At 37.0% G+C, this 16,896-nt stretch overlaps 1 protein-coding gene across 1 annotated transcript; it reads left to right on the forward strand.

Moving 5' to 3' along the window:
* The first annotated feature begins 5,645 nt into the window (after positions 1–5,645).
* Positions 5,646–16,670, forward strand: LOC125259417 (lipopolysaccharide-induced tumor necrosis factor-alpha factor homolog). The gene is made up of 8 exons (XM_048177078.1): positions 5,646–6,038; positions 8,842–8,945; positions 9,785–10,043; positions 14,053–14,085; positions 14,206–14,238; positions 14,365–14,397; positions 14,841–14,988; positions 15,668–16,670. The coding sequence occupies exons 3-8, from the start codon at positions 9,797–9,799 to the stop codon at positions 15,771–15,773; spliced, it is 600 nt and encodes a 199-aa protein (XP_048033035.1). The 5' UTR covers positions 5,646–6,038; positions 8,842–8,945; positions 9,785–9,796; the 3' UTR covers positions 15,774–16,670.
* Positions 16,671–16,896: the final 226 nt, after the last annotated feature.

Below are 16,896 nucleotides of genomic sequence, written 5' to 3' on the forward strand. Positions count from 1 at the left end.
AGTGTCTAGTGTTTGTTTTGAGTCACTCATTTGCAGATGGAGCTACTAGCTTTAGTGGACTTGTTAAATACACATTTACCAGCAGCCACAGCCTTGACAAACCAGTTTGTAAGTTTCAACACTGTGTCATTCCACCCTCTATCTCTTTGTCAATTTTGCCATCTCTACCCCTATCTTCATGTTGTTTACTGACAATCCCTCTGTCAGGGTGTAGGATTGTTGTGTTACTTGTCCTTTTTCTATGTCCAAACCTGCTGTATATAAACTCTCAATGTCAAGGCAGAGGACAGTACCCAGCATGCACTGAACAAAAGTGCTTTAAATTGACATAATTTACATCAGTGACACATATCAGTGAAGATACATCAACATATTTTTTCCTCTTAGTTTTCTTTGAACCATTTGTTCACAATAATACAATTATTTTAAGTGACCAAATTAGTGATTCACATGATTCATTTCGTTTTGTATATTTAAATTCCAAGCTTCCACAGGCTTGCAAACTAATAACATACAGTAGCATGCTAAATAGTCATTTCTCAACAATTAAGTCAGAAAATGTCATACTGTTCATGTCTCCCCTTTCACTAAAATACATAAAATAACACTTAAAATCAACACCGAATTTATATTCAAGATACATTCTCCCTATTAAGTCCTATACAAGTCATGCTGGGAACTAAGGATCCCCTGCCCAGTTTCAGTTAGTGCAAAAACAATTTAATTCATGTACAGACATGGATAAAGTTGAACTTCATCGGATTACACGCAATGCAATTAGTTACCATTTAATGTGACAAAATTCAAGAATTGTGTTACATTGGCTCATTTTAATTATACTGAAAAACCAGAAGGAAAAAAAAAAGAAAAAAACATATATATTGGTGCTAAATGTCACGTTTGTTTTCATTGCATTTTTGCATCAACCCAGCTTCTTGCCAGACCTATCCAAAGCTGGTGTGATGTGTTGGCTGTTTTTTTTTAAAGGGTTAGTTCACCCAAAAATGAAATTTCTGTCACACCCCAATGTCATTCCACACCCATTCATCTTCGCAACACAAATTAAGATATTTTTGATGAAATCCAAGAGGTATCTGAACCACACATAGGCAGCAAAGTCATTGCACTTTTCAAGATCCAGAAAGGTAGAAAAGACATCGTTAAAATAGTTCACGTGACTACAGTGGTTCAACCATAATGTTATGAAGCGACGAAACGTAGTAAACACAGTGCAGCGCTTCCGGGTTCTACGTCATCATCACACGCATGTGTTGTGCTGCTCGCGTGAACAACGCCGGTGTTCTGATGTAGAACCTAGAAGCCCTGCACTGCGTAAACTGCGTAGGAAACTCTCAGGGAAGAGAAGAAATTGTTGAAAAAAAGTCATTATTTTTGTTAATGTTGACTATTTTAACGATGTCTTTTCTAGCTTTCTGGACCTTGAAAATTTCAATGACGTTGCTTCCTATGTGTGGTTCAGATACCTCTCGGATTTCATCAAAAATATCTTAATTTGTGTTCTGAAGATGAACTAAGGTCTTACGGGTTTGAAACAACATAAGGGTGAGTAATTAATGACAGAAGTTTCATTTTTGGGTGAACTTCATTGGAGTTGTATGATTGTATACTTTTTCATTTGTACTCTAATAACCTTGACATTTAGCACCAATAGAGTTTACTGAAAAATACTGGGGTCAATTTTTACATTATACACAAATCGCTGATGGTCAAATGACATATCAAATAATGTATGAAATACTTCAAAATATCAATTTATCCAGTACATAGTAAAACATATCTCTGAATAGACAGTTACAATTACATGTACATTTATTCAGAGTTTCTCTTTACATAATTTCTCTGTGTGAGGTGTTGTTGTTGGTTAGTCCTGCGGTGACGTAATTTGCAATTGATGTGTTGCAGAGTGAAGCAAAACAGTTGGCGACGCATAAACATCATGATCAGAATTCAACCATGGTTTATAAATCAGTGACTGAGATATAACATTGTTCTTCTGTTTAACTGTTAGATCACTGTACCATGAAACAAACTTTCACAAGTAAATAACCAGGCAAATAAGATAATGAACCATACAATGCATTATATCATTAGTCTCATGAATAATTCTAACCACAGTTAATATATTAAAACACATGACAAACAAACAACTTTAGAATCGGCAAATATTATAATGCATTTTAACTTTTAGATTTTATATGAAAAGATATAATGCATTATAAAACATAGATTAAGAATACCTTTATAATGCACTATTCATAAGGGCTTTAAGTAAAGTGTTGCCAAAATGGTTTGTTCCAATTGCAGTGATTATTTTAAACAGCACTGTTTTTTTGTTTTGTTTTTTTTTTAGTAGTCTAATCCAAAAGAATGGTTGACATATAGCATTTTAATCGATGAACCTTTATTATTGTGGACTAGGAATTGTGTCAAGGAATTATGTGGTTAGTGTAATACTGTTTAATTCTGTGTTTGTGTTGTTAATGTATAAGCATTTATGTGGATGTATTTATGTATATATGTATGACAAATTTCTGCTCTGTGACAAACAGAATGGACAATAAAGTTAACCTAAACTATACACGTCTTTAAGGATTGCGAGTTAATGTAAACGTAAGTGGCTTGTGTCACTTGTCATGTTTGATTTTTAGGAAATCTGAAGCTTATATCCACAATAAGGGTGGTAAATTTGAGCTCTTTTAAAGTGGACGAGGGAGACGCCCTGCAGGATAAAATTGCATTCAAACCCTTTCACACACAAAGCCAGATAGATGGGAGAGTGAAAATAACGTTGTCCAGTGCCCTTTATGTCCCATCGTATTTAAATTGGCCAATTTAGTGTGGTGTTAAGCCCCATTGATAAGGGTTTATGAGAAGAAAAATGCAATTACAGCTACTATTCAACAAATAAGACATTTTACCTTCCCCTCATTTCATTTAAATAGAGATGGGATAGTAGGTTATTTTAGGAAGCTGTTAGCAAATTGCGTTTTCCTGAATGGATTGAATCAGAAAACCAGTTGAGTTGCCTGCAGCTCACAACTGGCCTTTCCCAAAATCACATTTGGTATTCATTCCCATGCTGACGGATTACCTGTGAACTTTACCTAAAGGGCAGACGATTGTATGTTTGTCTCACATTTCTGTCTCAGTATTGAATATAATATCTGATAGATGTGTCTTTGACTCCACTAATCAAAGCAAAAGATCTAAGTGGTTTGAGGACTGTTCCTGCTAATCGTTCCAAGAAAATTATATTTTGCAAGCGGCACTTGAACCCATTAATAAAACGTCACAAATACCAGGAGGTCATACAACAATAACATGTCCATCAAATGGCATGGAACTTCCTGGAAACAATTTTCCCCTCATAGGAAATAATAATCATAATTTGTCCTACACTATTTCACCAGTGCACCAAGGTCTATATGCAAGAGATTAAATTGCTATGGAAAATGACTGCAGGGCTGCAAGGGTAAAAAACAGCATTAGAGAGGCAAAAAAAAGAACTAAATTATTGACAGCAAAAGAGGTGAGTGCACCTCAGACAAAGAGACTGAAGAGTTTGACTTGAAAAACAGGGATAATAGCTTTTGATTAATTCCGTTTCCATCTTAACAAGAACTGAAAGATAATATGCCACTGTTTTTATCTAAATAAAATGTATTCAAGCAAGCAAATGTGTTAACATAGAAACTGCAATTCAAAATACGTGCCTGTTTATCACACTTGCTATTTGCACTGCATTTGAGCCAAGCAGAAAAATGTGTTGTATGTAAACATAACTATCTTCTCTGTGGACCTGAACATGTCTTTAATCTTTGTGTTTGTTCTGCTTGGAAGAAAAGTGATGCATTGTTTGTGATATAAACCAAATGTTAAATGCAGAAAATAAAGAAGAAAAAAAAAACTTTTTTAAAGTCATTATAAAATTACTATAATAAATATATTGGTTTTGCTGTGTTTACTTATTTTTTATTTTTTAATTTAAGGATTTAAAATGAGTATTGAATGATGTGTGTATAATGAAATGAAATGAAATTAATTTAAATTAAGGATTTCAAGTGAGCTTTGCAAACTGCATGTAATAAAAAATAAACCTTGGCAGCTCACAGTAATTATCTGGCAGTGACATCTAGTGGGCAACAGCAAACGTTCAAGTGTGGCTGCTAGAACAAGATCAAGGTACATACGTAAGTTGTCAGTGCAAATACAATAGTCTGATAGTAAAAATAAAATGACAGCAACAAAAATGTAATAATTTATTGACCAAAAAATAATAATCCTTCCGCCAAGCAAGGTAGTTCGTCAGGAATGTTTAGCTGCAAAATGGTTGTAAAGCAACCAATAGCCTACTCAGCAAAACACACACGCGGTAATACTGATGTAATGAGGTCACATTAGGCTTGTTTGAGATGAACTACACTAGCCTGCCACCCACCAGCTGGCGAGATCTGCTGGATGCAGGCGGGGGAGGAGAACAGAGACGGCCGTCAGGTCGGACACTTTGTGCTTTCCGGATAATCTTTTTCTTTCCTTGTGTGTTTTCAAATATTTCTTATTGGTTGGAGACAAAGATTCACTCACTGCCCACTTTTGCTAGGAAACATATTATGTTTGGAATGCTGTTTGGAATGATAATTTTTTTTTTAAAAAGAAGAAGAATAATTTTTTAAATGTAATGTTGATTCTTGGAAACTTTTTCTTTCATAAATGCAAATGTATGAAGACAACCATATTTTTCGGTATTCAAAGAGACTTTATTTGTAATTACTCATTGGAATGTATGAAAATGAAAAAGGCCCAGAAATGTGCTGGAATAATAAGAGACTTGTATCTTATAAGAGAGGAAGAGGAATGAAGAGTTTGTGTTTTTTTTTTCTTTTTCTTTAAATATATGTAATTTTCTTTTATTAATATTTATTTAACTGATATGTGCCTTGCTTGATACTCATTTAACTGTATTTATCAATGCCATTGTAGGTGTATATTTTGTTTATATTTTGTATGGCGTTCAATTTAAAAAAAAAAAAATAAATAAAAAATCTTTTTTTCTGGTATGCCAGACCACGCGATTTTTGCTTTGATTGTAGCAAAAGAAGTGAAATAAGAATATATATTTACTTGATAGTGTAATCTTATGTTTTATTTGAATATCAGATATTCAATATCAAGATTGGTTAAATATAGGAACTTGTCCATCCATAATCAAAGTAATCCACATGGCTCCAGTGGGTAAATAAAGGCCTTTTGAAGCGAAGCGACGCGTTTTTGTAAGAAAAATATCCAAATTAAAAATTTTAGAAATTCAAATAACTAGCTTCCGGCGGACGACCGTACGCATACTGCGCAAGTCGACTTGCGCCAAATAAGTAACCCGTGACGCGATGTATGACGCAGGATGTAGGAGTAGGCTATCATATGATTAGATGTCTCTCGCAGTTTAAACAAATAGGGCTGGGCAACAAACTCAAGATCCTCTTCTATATCAAAATCCTCCAACATTTCTCTTAAGAATTTCTCGTTTTAGACTTCTAATTCATGAACGGTGTTTTTTTCACACACACTGGCATGACATCAGAGCAAGGAGGTCCACACTCGGACACATTTCTAACCGGCATGCATCTCGCGGTGATCACTGGTGATTGGTTCTGCTCAGATTTTGCTCATCTCAAATGAGCCTATAGTTTTATCAAAAGAATTGGAACTGTTAATAGGGTATGCATTGACGTCACTTTCCCGCCAGAACACGCCCCCTCTGCCGGACTGAGTTGCAAAAGAGCTGCTGCATGACTGGATTTAACAGGGGAAACTGCGAAAATGCAAGTAAAACAAATGATGATCAGTTTAAGCTAAAGGCTGGACTCGATGTAATGTTCCTTACAGCTTACCAAAGATCCATGGATATTGACATGCAGCCAGAAATCGTGTTTCGGACATTTATATGTGCCTGATTTCGACACCGGGGAAATAATTAAAGCAAATTTTGCCTGTGGACCCTTTATATAACCACAATATAGGTAGGTATAAATCTGGGTGATCACTTATATCAATGATATATATTTCGTCATATTGTCCAGACCTAAAACTTGTATAGTTTTTGTCAGTGTTTATTGAAAAACATCCAATTGTGCAGAAAATAAGATGGTAAATATTTAATTTATAAGTTGTCATTATACCAATACAATACATAGGGTAGGATATTACCTCAAAATTCATCATATTGACACAAACTATACTGAGTGCAAATCCACTTTTTTGCTGCCTGGAGTCCAGTATCTGTGAATTGCAGCTATCCATTAACCATTTTCTATCCATTTTGGGTTGCTTTTGGCAGTCTGTAAAAAATACTTAAGATTTGTGCTGTCAGTCGCAAAGTTTTAGATGTGTTTTGTGTGTTTTTCGAGGTCTTTATGCACTGAAAACCAATGCTGCCACTCAATCTTTTTGCCACTCAGTGGGCGTAACTGTAGTCACTCCGGCTGGCGGTGACGGAAAGCCTGGAACACACCAAGAAGACGGTCGGCCGTCGGACAGTTTTTATTCGTCGGCCGACTAAGTTTTCTCAGTGTGTTCCGCACCGTCAGCTTTTATCCGGCCAATTCGACATGCTGAATCAGCGTCGGAGCTCGATGTTCAGTCGGGCCATCTGATCATTTTGATTGACTGTTCAGCTACTGCCACCTGCTGCTACGGAAAGGCATTTCTTCTTACGCAGGCGCAGAATGGACGTGTTACTTGGCTGTCGGGTGTCGAGCGTTGGTTTGGTGTGTCAAGGCAACTTTGGACCCAGATGTTGCCAACGTGAGCCAACCCCGCAGTCTGCTTTCGTCAGCTTGGTGCGTCAGCTTGAAGAAGTCTGCTGGGGTCAATGAATCTACTGACTTCACAACATAAAGATCAATTAATCACTTGATTTTCAAAGGCTTTACAGAAGATACATTCTGCTAGAGCTAACTCTAACAATAAAATGTATGAACAAAATACTCATATAGCCTACATTTCAAAGGTGGAAGAAATGTTTTAGTTGTTGTGTTTAAGGCCTCCAATATTTTTTTATACATCATGGAAGGGACACTGAATAGTTAGACTGATTATGTGCTTAACAGACATCATCTGCATGCTGATATAAAAGGAGGTCAGAGTGACATCTAGTGGTTGAAGGTTGAAACAATTAAATTCAATCTTGTCTCTAATTTGTAGGCTATCTTTTAAGTGATGTGAAAGCCAAGTATGGTAAACCATACTTGGATTTTGTATTGTACTCAGACACTATTATAACAGCATAACTAACCACTATATTTACTTCTTTTAGCAATTGTTTCAAACAACCTGGAATGCAAAGTTATTCAAATGGCACGGCAAGGCTCAAGAAAGCCAAACTAATGTATATAAGCAGGAAAAACTGCAGAACACAGGCAGATCATATAGAGCCTGCAGTAGCACAGAAGAAGAAAACAAAATAAATAACAACAAAAAAGCACTAAAGCAGATGACAAAGAAATATGTCTATTATGAGACCTTTTGGATAAAATTCACTACTATATTAATTTCTAATACTTGCCACTGTCACCCGATTGAGTATGTTGATTGAATTAGTATTTAGCCACCAAAAAACAATCTTGGAGTCATCTGAAGTATCATCGGAAAAGCCTGGTCTCACACCCCACACCCGCTCTGACCGGCTCACCACACAGCCATCAACACCCTCCCCCTCTCCCTCCCCCTCCTGCATTTCAGATCAGTGAGATGGATGTATGCAGAGTCTTCAGGAAACAGAAAATAAGGAAAGCCAAAGGCCCAGACGGTGTTTCACCAGCCTGTCTCAAAGCCTGTGCTGTCCAGCTGTCATCCATTTTCACACTGATCTTCAACATATCACTGGAGCTGTGTGAAGTCCCCTCCTGCTTCAAATGCTCCACCATCATTTCTGCACCCAAGAAACCAAGACAGACCTGTTGCTTTGACGTCTGTGGTCATGAAGTCATTTGAGAGACTGGTGCTGGCCTACCTGAAGGACATCACTGGACCCTTGCTGGACCCCCTGCAGTTTGCTTATCAAGCAAACAAGTCTGTGGATGATGCAGTCAATATGGGACTGCATTATATCCTACAACATCTGGACAAACCAGGAACTTATGCAAGGATCCTGTTCAGCTTTCAACACCATAATCCTGGATACCCTCATGAATAAACTGATCCAGCTCTCTGTACCAACTCCATCTGTCAGTGGATCACCAGCTTCCTTACAGACAGGCAGCAGCTAGTGAAGCTGGGAAAACTCACATCCAGGACCCTCACCATCAGCACTGGAGCTCCTCAGGGTTGTTTGCTCTCCCCACTGCTCTTCTCCCTCTTCACAAATGACTGCACCTCTAAAGACCCCTCTTTCAAGCTCCTGAGTGAAGAAACGGGCAGGTAACATCATCACAGACCCCTCTCACCCTGGACACAACCTGTTTGCACTTCTGGCCTCAGGCAGACGTTACAGATCTCTGTGCACGAGAACATCTAGGCATGAGAACAGTTTTTTGCTCAACGCTATCTCCAGCTTAAACAGCTAACATAGCAATTACCCCTGTTTTAGTATTCACTTTTAGTACTTGAGAGAGAGTAAAAATTAGTTGTGTGTGTATATATATATATATATATATATATATATATATATATATATATATATATATAAAACCACAACAAATTCCTTGTGTGTTTGTGCAAACCTGGCGAATAAAGCTCATTTTGATTATGATTCTGGAGTGTAAAATGGTCTAGATTCAGACTAAAGTCTCCTCCCTTTTGCTTCCTTTCTTCCCCCTCCTCTAGAACTCAAACATACCTGTTTCTCCTTTTCCTGAACTCAGTTTCTTCTGGTCTCCAAGACAATACAACATCTAACCTCAAGTCTCTCCGACCTCTAATTCCTGTAGGTAAGTTGGTCTGGAAGCAGATTTTATCATTGTGAGAAAGAGATAAAGAGGAATATACAAACGAGAGATATCTGTGAAACATTTCTTTGGCTGGTTTTGAGCTAGTGCAGTTAGATATAATCTATTGAACAACAGTGACAGATAAGTTAGCCAGAAAGAAATATGACAGGCTATATGGATTCATTTCCAATGATTCATTGGTGCAATTATTCCTTATATCATTTCCTTATAATATTATATATTGCACAAGAAAACTAAGAGCTCCATTTACAGCCTTTGTGTGAATGACGACAAAGAGAATTTTTTGACAAGTCTTTGGCAAAGGATGAGAGAAATGGCAAGTCTGTAAAGACTCATTGTTGGGCAACAATGTTCTTGAATTGGTGATCCATACAAACGACATTCACAATTAGTAATTTTGTCTCGCCAGTCTGTCCCTAAATCAGTGTTTCATGTACATGTATAATGTAGGTGAATTCAGGGTGATTGGAACACTTTTTGCCATTGAGAAGAAAGTATCCCAATCAACCTGAATTCACTTATAAAGAAGGAAAGTTTACTATGAATCTGTACTTCATATGTCTCCAGTTTCTGGTCTTGATGATGTGGTGGAAAACTAAAGTATGTTTCCATGACCAAAAGGAAAAGCAGCGCAAAATACTTTACAAACAGAACATTTCCATGTCCGAACAAAATTTGGTTGGACTGTAGAGATTTGAATGTGTCTTATCAGCATTCATTTGTTGGCATTTGCATTGGTGTGCAAGTAGTCCAAACACCTAAAAAGTACAGTGAACCTCACTTGTAACTCATTTTCTGTGTCATTTTGTTACGTTTAGGGAACTAAGAATATGGATAAGACCGAAGAAGCCACATTGGATGACTTGGAAACGGTGGAATATCTGGAGGATTTGGAGGCTATAGAAGCTTTGGAAGCTATTGAAGCTGTTGAATCTGCTCCACCCTACCCAGGTCTTCCAGTTGATTATGGAAAGGATGTGACCCATAACCCAGGTTATCACTCATCTCCATATCCCAATATTAATATGGGATACACCTCATACCCAGAGCCTGGAGTTAACCCAAACTATCAGGGAGGTATGTTTCTTCTGATAAACTTCAGTTTAATAGGTTTCTTGTTGGTACAAGCCAGTTGTGAATATGTGTACATATTAGATTTGTACCAAATTTAAACAAATATACATCTGTGGAAACTAATTATTATTCATGAGATGGTTTGGCCAAGCAACTGCTCAAGATGCCACTTGAGCATTTCAGATGCATGTGAACCTTCATGCTCTATCGGTACTTGTCACAGCTGGGTTGCAAATAAAGTTGAAAGCAGGATCTACAAGCAGCAGTTAAAGGATATTGGCATCAAACTCAGAAAACAACAACTCAACATAATATAACGTAATGTAGAATGGACAACTGAACAAAGGAAACAGAGGACTTAAGTACACAGAGATAAACTAGGGAACTAAATGAACAGGTGAACATAATCAGTAACTAACTTAACCCTGGGGAAAGGTGTGTCCTCGCTCCGTAAAGAGTCCAACAGAGGAGGGAGGGCAGGGGTTCTGGTGGAGGACACAGTGCAGGCAAAACCAGCAAACCAGGGGAAATGAAAGAGGAGAGAACAGGGAGGTGATGCTGGTGGGAGGAGCCAGAAGCAGTAGTAGCCAGGTGGGACCCAAAGCGCAGCCAGAACAATGGCCCACGGTGGAGTCGAGGGAGGGAGGAGCCTTGGAGAAGTCTTGGCTGATGACAGCAGGGGGACGACTGATGAAGGCTGAACCGATGGGAGTGGAGACACAGGTGGAGCTGAAGAGCCGATGGGACCACACAACACCGATGGCTCTGGAGACCGAGGCGGAGCCACAGGGATGAGTGAACGTCCGAGCCAGGGTGCCAGGGGACTGAGGAAGAGCCGGTGTGACTGAGGACCAAGGCAGAGCTAAAGGTGTGAAGGGATAAAGCATAGCCGAAGGCCCTTAAGTCCATGGCGCAGACAGTTGTGCTGCCAGACCAAGGCAGAGCCAGAAAGAGGAAAGAGGAGCCAAGGCGGATTCAATAGGTAGACAGGCTGAGATGGAGTGATGGGTTGGGATGCTGGAGGTGGAGCCAGAGGATCCTCTTGCTTAGGCCCAGTGCTCCTAAACTTTTTAGGGTGGCGTACCCCCTGAGGCATTTAACATCCTTTTGAGTACCTGCTCTTTCACTTAGACTGCAGTCACACCTTTTCTATTTTCTATTAAGGGGCAATATTTGCCCCCTTAAATTGATTTTCCAGTGCATTTTTCCCTTTATAAAATAAATAATGTTTTAAATATGTGTTCAATCAAGAAAAATGCATTGATGATAAAAACAAAGTGATACTTTCAAATATTAAACTAAAACTGCCAGTAGGTGGCGGTTTTAAAACAGGTAAGTCTCTGTTTTGATGATTGAGTCATTCATTCATTCATTCATTCATTCATTCATTTAGTAATGAAGTGGCAGTCTTATGAATGGGTCATAAATATGAGGAACTGAAGGGAAACAGCAGAGGTGGCGCTGAGGAAATGCCTGACTTTGGAAGAGGAGGTGGGAGAGAGAGGCTGGATGGGAACTCTGGGGACACAGCTGGGATGGGAGAAATAAGAAAAAAGTCCTCTTCCAAATCATTACAAAATCAGTTGGCCAGCTGCCAGCTGGGAGTGTGTCAGGGGTCTTCTCCATTCCCTCAAGCTTCACTAACACACCCACTGGAACACATGGTGTTGACGGCTCACACAACTAGTCAGACTCATGGGGCTCAGGCTCTGGGATGATCCTCGGCTCAGTTTTTGTTGTTGGTGCATTGATCGTGGCAGGCTCCGGCTCTGTGTCAACAGTGGGCTTGAGCTTCACAGTCATTGGATAGCGACTGTTGCTGGGTCCGAGGGACTCACTGAAGGATTATGGACTGTCATGGCTGGAAAGGGCAGGGCATTTGTGGAGTTGGCATCCTCCTCCATCTCCTGAATGGTCAGGGGAGGTCCAGTCATCCACAGAGCATAATCAATATACTGCCGTAACAAGCACCTTGTGTCTCCCACATGGGCATTAGTTGGAGGAGGTAATCATCCAACCCACTCCAAAAACAGCTTTTTAGTGTGGCCTTATTCCAGCGAAATTGATGGTACAGTTCAATAAAGTCCTCGACATAATCCTTTAGTGGCCGTCCTTGCTGATCGAGCGATAACAGAAAGTCTTCTGCAGCAAGATCAATCTAATTGGTCCATTCTTCTGTCACAGCTGGGTTGCAAAAAAGTTGAAAGCAGGATCTATAAGAAACAGTAATGGATTTATTTAACATAGAACTCAGGAGACATGGAAACAGAACAACTGAACGCAATGTAAGGTAGAATGGACAACTGAACAAAGCAAACTGAGAACTTAAATACACAGAGGTAAACAAGGGAACTAAATGAACAACAGGTGAATGTAATCAGTAATTAACTGCCACACAAGAGGAAACAAGGTCAACTTCACAGGCAAACAGAAACAGAACCAAAACAAAACAGAATATACACGTTACTGTACTGGTGTTAAAGACTATTTCACACTAATTTCCGTGTACTTAAAGCCACCTGACGCATGTGTGTGAAATTTCATAAAACTAGAAGACTTTCTGAATGGATATATTAAGAAATATACTTGTTTAGAAAGGAAAACTTAAAACATGAAAAAGAATCAATAAGTCAGCAATGATTTACTGCCATTGTAATCATGTAATCGATACAAAATTAACTGTAGTTGCATTACGAGTATTTTAAAACAATGTTTTAAGGGTATGCAAAAGGATGTCAAATGCCTCAGGGTAAGTTACCTTCTAGATACTTAAAGGTGCCCTAGAATTAAAAATTGAATTTATATTGGCATAGTTAAATAACAAGAGTTCAGTACATGGAAAAGACATACAGTGAGTTTCAAACTCCATTGTTTCCTCCTTCTTATATAAATCTCATTTGTTTAAAAGACCTCCGAAGAACAGGCGAATCTCAACATAACACCGACTGTTACGTAACAGTCGGGGTGTACGCCCCCAATATTTGCATATGCCAGCCCACGATTGAGGCATTACACAAGGGCAGTTAGTATTACACAAGGGCAGAACGTCTGGATGTGCACTGCTGAATAATCAGACTAGGTAAGCAAGCAAGGAAAACAGCGAAAAATGGCAGATGGAGCAATAATAACTGACATGATCCATGATAACATGATATTTTTAGTGATATTTGTAAAATGTCTTTCTAAATGTTTCGTTAGCATGTTGCTAATGTACTGTTAAATGTGGTTAAAGTTACCATCGTTTCTTACTGTATTCACAGAGACAAGACTGTCGTTATTTTCATTATTAAACACTTGCAGTCTGTATAATGCATAAACACAACTTCATTCTTTATAAATCTCTCCAACAGTGTAGTGTAGGCCAGTTAGCCACAGAGCATAGCCTCAAACTCATTCAATATCAAATGTAAACACCCAAATAAATACAATACTCACACAATCCGACGCATGCATTCAGTATGCATGACGAACACTTTGTAAAGATCTATTTTGAGGGTTATATTAGCTGTGTAAACTTTGTTTATGCTGTGATAGAGTCGAGAGCTCGGGAGGGGGCGGAGAGCACGCGATTTAAAGGGGCCGCAACCTGAAATCGGCTCGTTTCTAATTATGCCCCAAAATAGGCAGTTAAAAAAATTTATTTAAATAAATCTATGGGGTATTTTGAGCTGAAACTTCACAGACACATTCAGGGGACACCTTAGACTTATATTACATCTTTTTTTAAAAAGTTCTAGGGCACCTTTAATATTTGGAATCTGATTATGTAATCTAGATTACATGTAATCAGTTACCATTGATGCTATAATAAAGGTGACTTGACTTGACAATCACATGTTGATCAGATGATAAATGAAGGTTATACAGAGCATGTTGACAACTGTGGTTTATTATTGTTTTTTTTTTTTTATATATATATATATATATATATATATATATATTTTTTTTAAGGAAAACAAAATTTATTTCATGTCAATGACAACTTTTACTGCTTTAAAATCCTATTCTAAAGGTCCACAACAGGGAATATATCCTCAACTGAACGGTAAGTTGCCGTTTTTAACTGTCAAATAATAGAAAACTTAATGACTTAATAGTTACTACATTAGCAATCTTTCAATCAAAGTAAAAAAATTTTATTTATTTTTTTAATGTTTTTCTAAAGGACCAAACCCTGGGATGTACCCTCAAGCTACCAGTAAGTTGCAGTATTCAATCTTAAACAGTTATTTCAGTAGATAATACCCCAAATGAATCAATAATATTTTATCTTTTGTAAATCACTGATATTATTGCAATAACACCCTTTTAAAATCTTTTAAAGGTCCAAACCCTGGGATGTATCCTCAAACTACAAGTAAGTTTTAGTTTTCAAATATCGATCTCAGACAAAAACTTTTAATGATTAACATTTAATGAATATTGGAGTATGTTTTACAAGAAAATACTATTTGAATCATCCTACTTCATGTTCAAATCAATGTGATACTTGTAACAGTTTCTTTGTAATTATTTGTGAAATTTACAAACAATTTTTGAGTGAAAATGGAAATGGTTTGAAAGTGAATCCAACGCCATTTTTTTCAGTGTAATCCTACACTCCATTCAAAGTCAGATGTGAAATATTCAACTTGATATCTCCAAATATACCCATATGCTACCATTTAAGTTGTTTGATTGTCAATAAAATACTTCCTATAGCAACAAGGTTAAATGCTGCTATGCAATTCTAGAACTAGCTCAGCAGCTGTTCGATTATCAACACAGAGGATCGTTTATTGTGTTTATTGTGCATTACAGCTGTAACAACCACAGTGATGCTCCCTAGCCTGCGTGAATTACCTGCTCAGACCATGTGCCCTCACTGTAAGCATCAAGTGATCACTATAACAAATCACTATTCCGGACTCATGACCTGGCTGGCCTGCGGCTGCCTTGCTCTCATTGGGTAAAATTCAACCTTCTTACTCCTTGATAATTCCATAGAACATACTATGAACTCTTAAAAATAAAGGTTCTTTATCGGCATCGATAGTTCCATGAAGAACAAAAGGGTCTGTGATTAAAAAGGGAGAGCACGGTGCTCGCGCTGTGTAATTAATTTCCAAGAAAAGTTATTGTTTTTCATGAGATTTTATGAGTACTTCATACATACTTCACCTTGACAAAATGTATTTTTAAACCTAGTAATTTTATAATGTTTTATATTTATTCAAAAGTGAAACTGAGTGGAAAAACAGTTACAGAAAATGGCTAAAATGAGACAATAAATAAAGATTTCATCTTGAAATGTTTGGTTTTACAAATGGGGACAATCTGAACAAATTATGTTTTTGGTCATAACATCAAAATTAATATTTGAAGTGCTGGAAAACTGTTGTGTGTGCGTGTCTAAATACAGACGCTGTGTTTCTTAGTCAAACGTTCATTGGCTTCATCTTTATTGCAATCAGTAAAACTGGTTTATTGGCAAATTAGACAAGTGTGATAACTGCTTTATTTTGTTTTGATGTACAGCGAGTACAGTTCACCCAAATTGACCAAGCTGGTTTAACGAAAACCAGGAAGTAACTGTGCGTAGACAGACTTAGATAGATGAGTGATTGATTCTCATGTCTGTTTTGCAGGTGCTGGCTGTGTTGTCTAGCACCTTTCTGGATGGATTCATGTAAAGATGTTGAGCATCGCTGCCCCAACTGCAACAACATCTTGTCTTTCTACAAGCGAATGTAATCTGGATGCAAACATGTCCCACTTAGTCTTTGAATTTAATGGGATCTAATGGGTATAAGAAAAAGGGATATATCTGAATTTAATTGCACAGTACTTAACAGCCTATGTAAAAATACATTTCAACACAACTTTCTAAGAAAAGTGATTTCACATAAATAATTTTATCACTTATCTGAATGCAACAGCTACAGGTAGTAAGACTATGGTAAGTGTTCACATTGTATGAAATATTATTTATATTACTTGCAAATATAAATATTGTATGAAATAGAATATTTCAGAACTATTTTAAAGCTTTGCATTTAACTTCTGTCTGAATTCTGCCTGTAAATGTAGATCGTAGTTATGACTTTTAGTGTTTTTGTTATTTTAATGAATTTTAAGTATGAACTTTTAAAGTAAAAATGTAAACTAGCATAGCTAGCTAGGGTTAATGATATAAATGTTAATAAATGTTAGATTCATAAGCTTATATAAATAAATAAATAAATTGTATTGCTATGCTACCCAGTTCTACTGTAATTGTTACCTCTCACACTCAGTTTTTCAATTAGCCTCTCTTAAATGAAAGGTTTCAAGGTCAACTGTTATTATCAATAAAATAAAATGGTTTAAATAAATCAAACTAAATATATTGAGTTCTTCTCAGAAAGAATATGTGAAGCCAACCACTTTTATCAACAGTAATTTTGTTGATTGTGACCTACATTTAATAACAAGGAATAATTTAGTAATTTAGACTCTCTTCCCCAGAGAGATTTACAGGGTAGCATGATTGAATAATTTGATTACACCAAAAAAAAAAAAAAAAAAAAAATGTAAAATTTAATTTACAGTCATGCAGAAATTAATAAATGTTTCTGAGAGGCTGAAATGATCTGTGTAAAAATTAGTATTCAGGCTCTGTGGAATTTTGTAACAACAACTGTTTCACTGAAGATACATATGTAAACATTAATCAATATATATATATATATATATATATATATATATATATATATATATTTTTTTTTTTTTTTTTTTTTTTTTTTTTTTTTACATAATCTGCTCTGTATACTAAAATCAGTTCATCATAACATGCCAGTCCCATTGATCTGTGATCTGCAGGTTTGTTTGAAATTAA

This window comes from Megalobrama amblycephala, linkage group LG1 (genome assembly GCF_018812025.1).
Source record: "Megalobrama amblycephala isolate DHTTF-2021 linkage group LG1, ASM1881202v1, whole genome shotgun sequence".
Lineage (NCBI taxonomy): Eukaryota > Metazoa > Chordata > Actinopteri > Cypriniformes > Xenocyprididae > Megalobrama > Megalobrama amblycephala.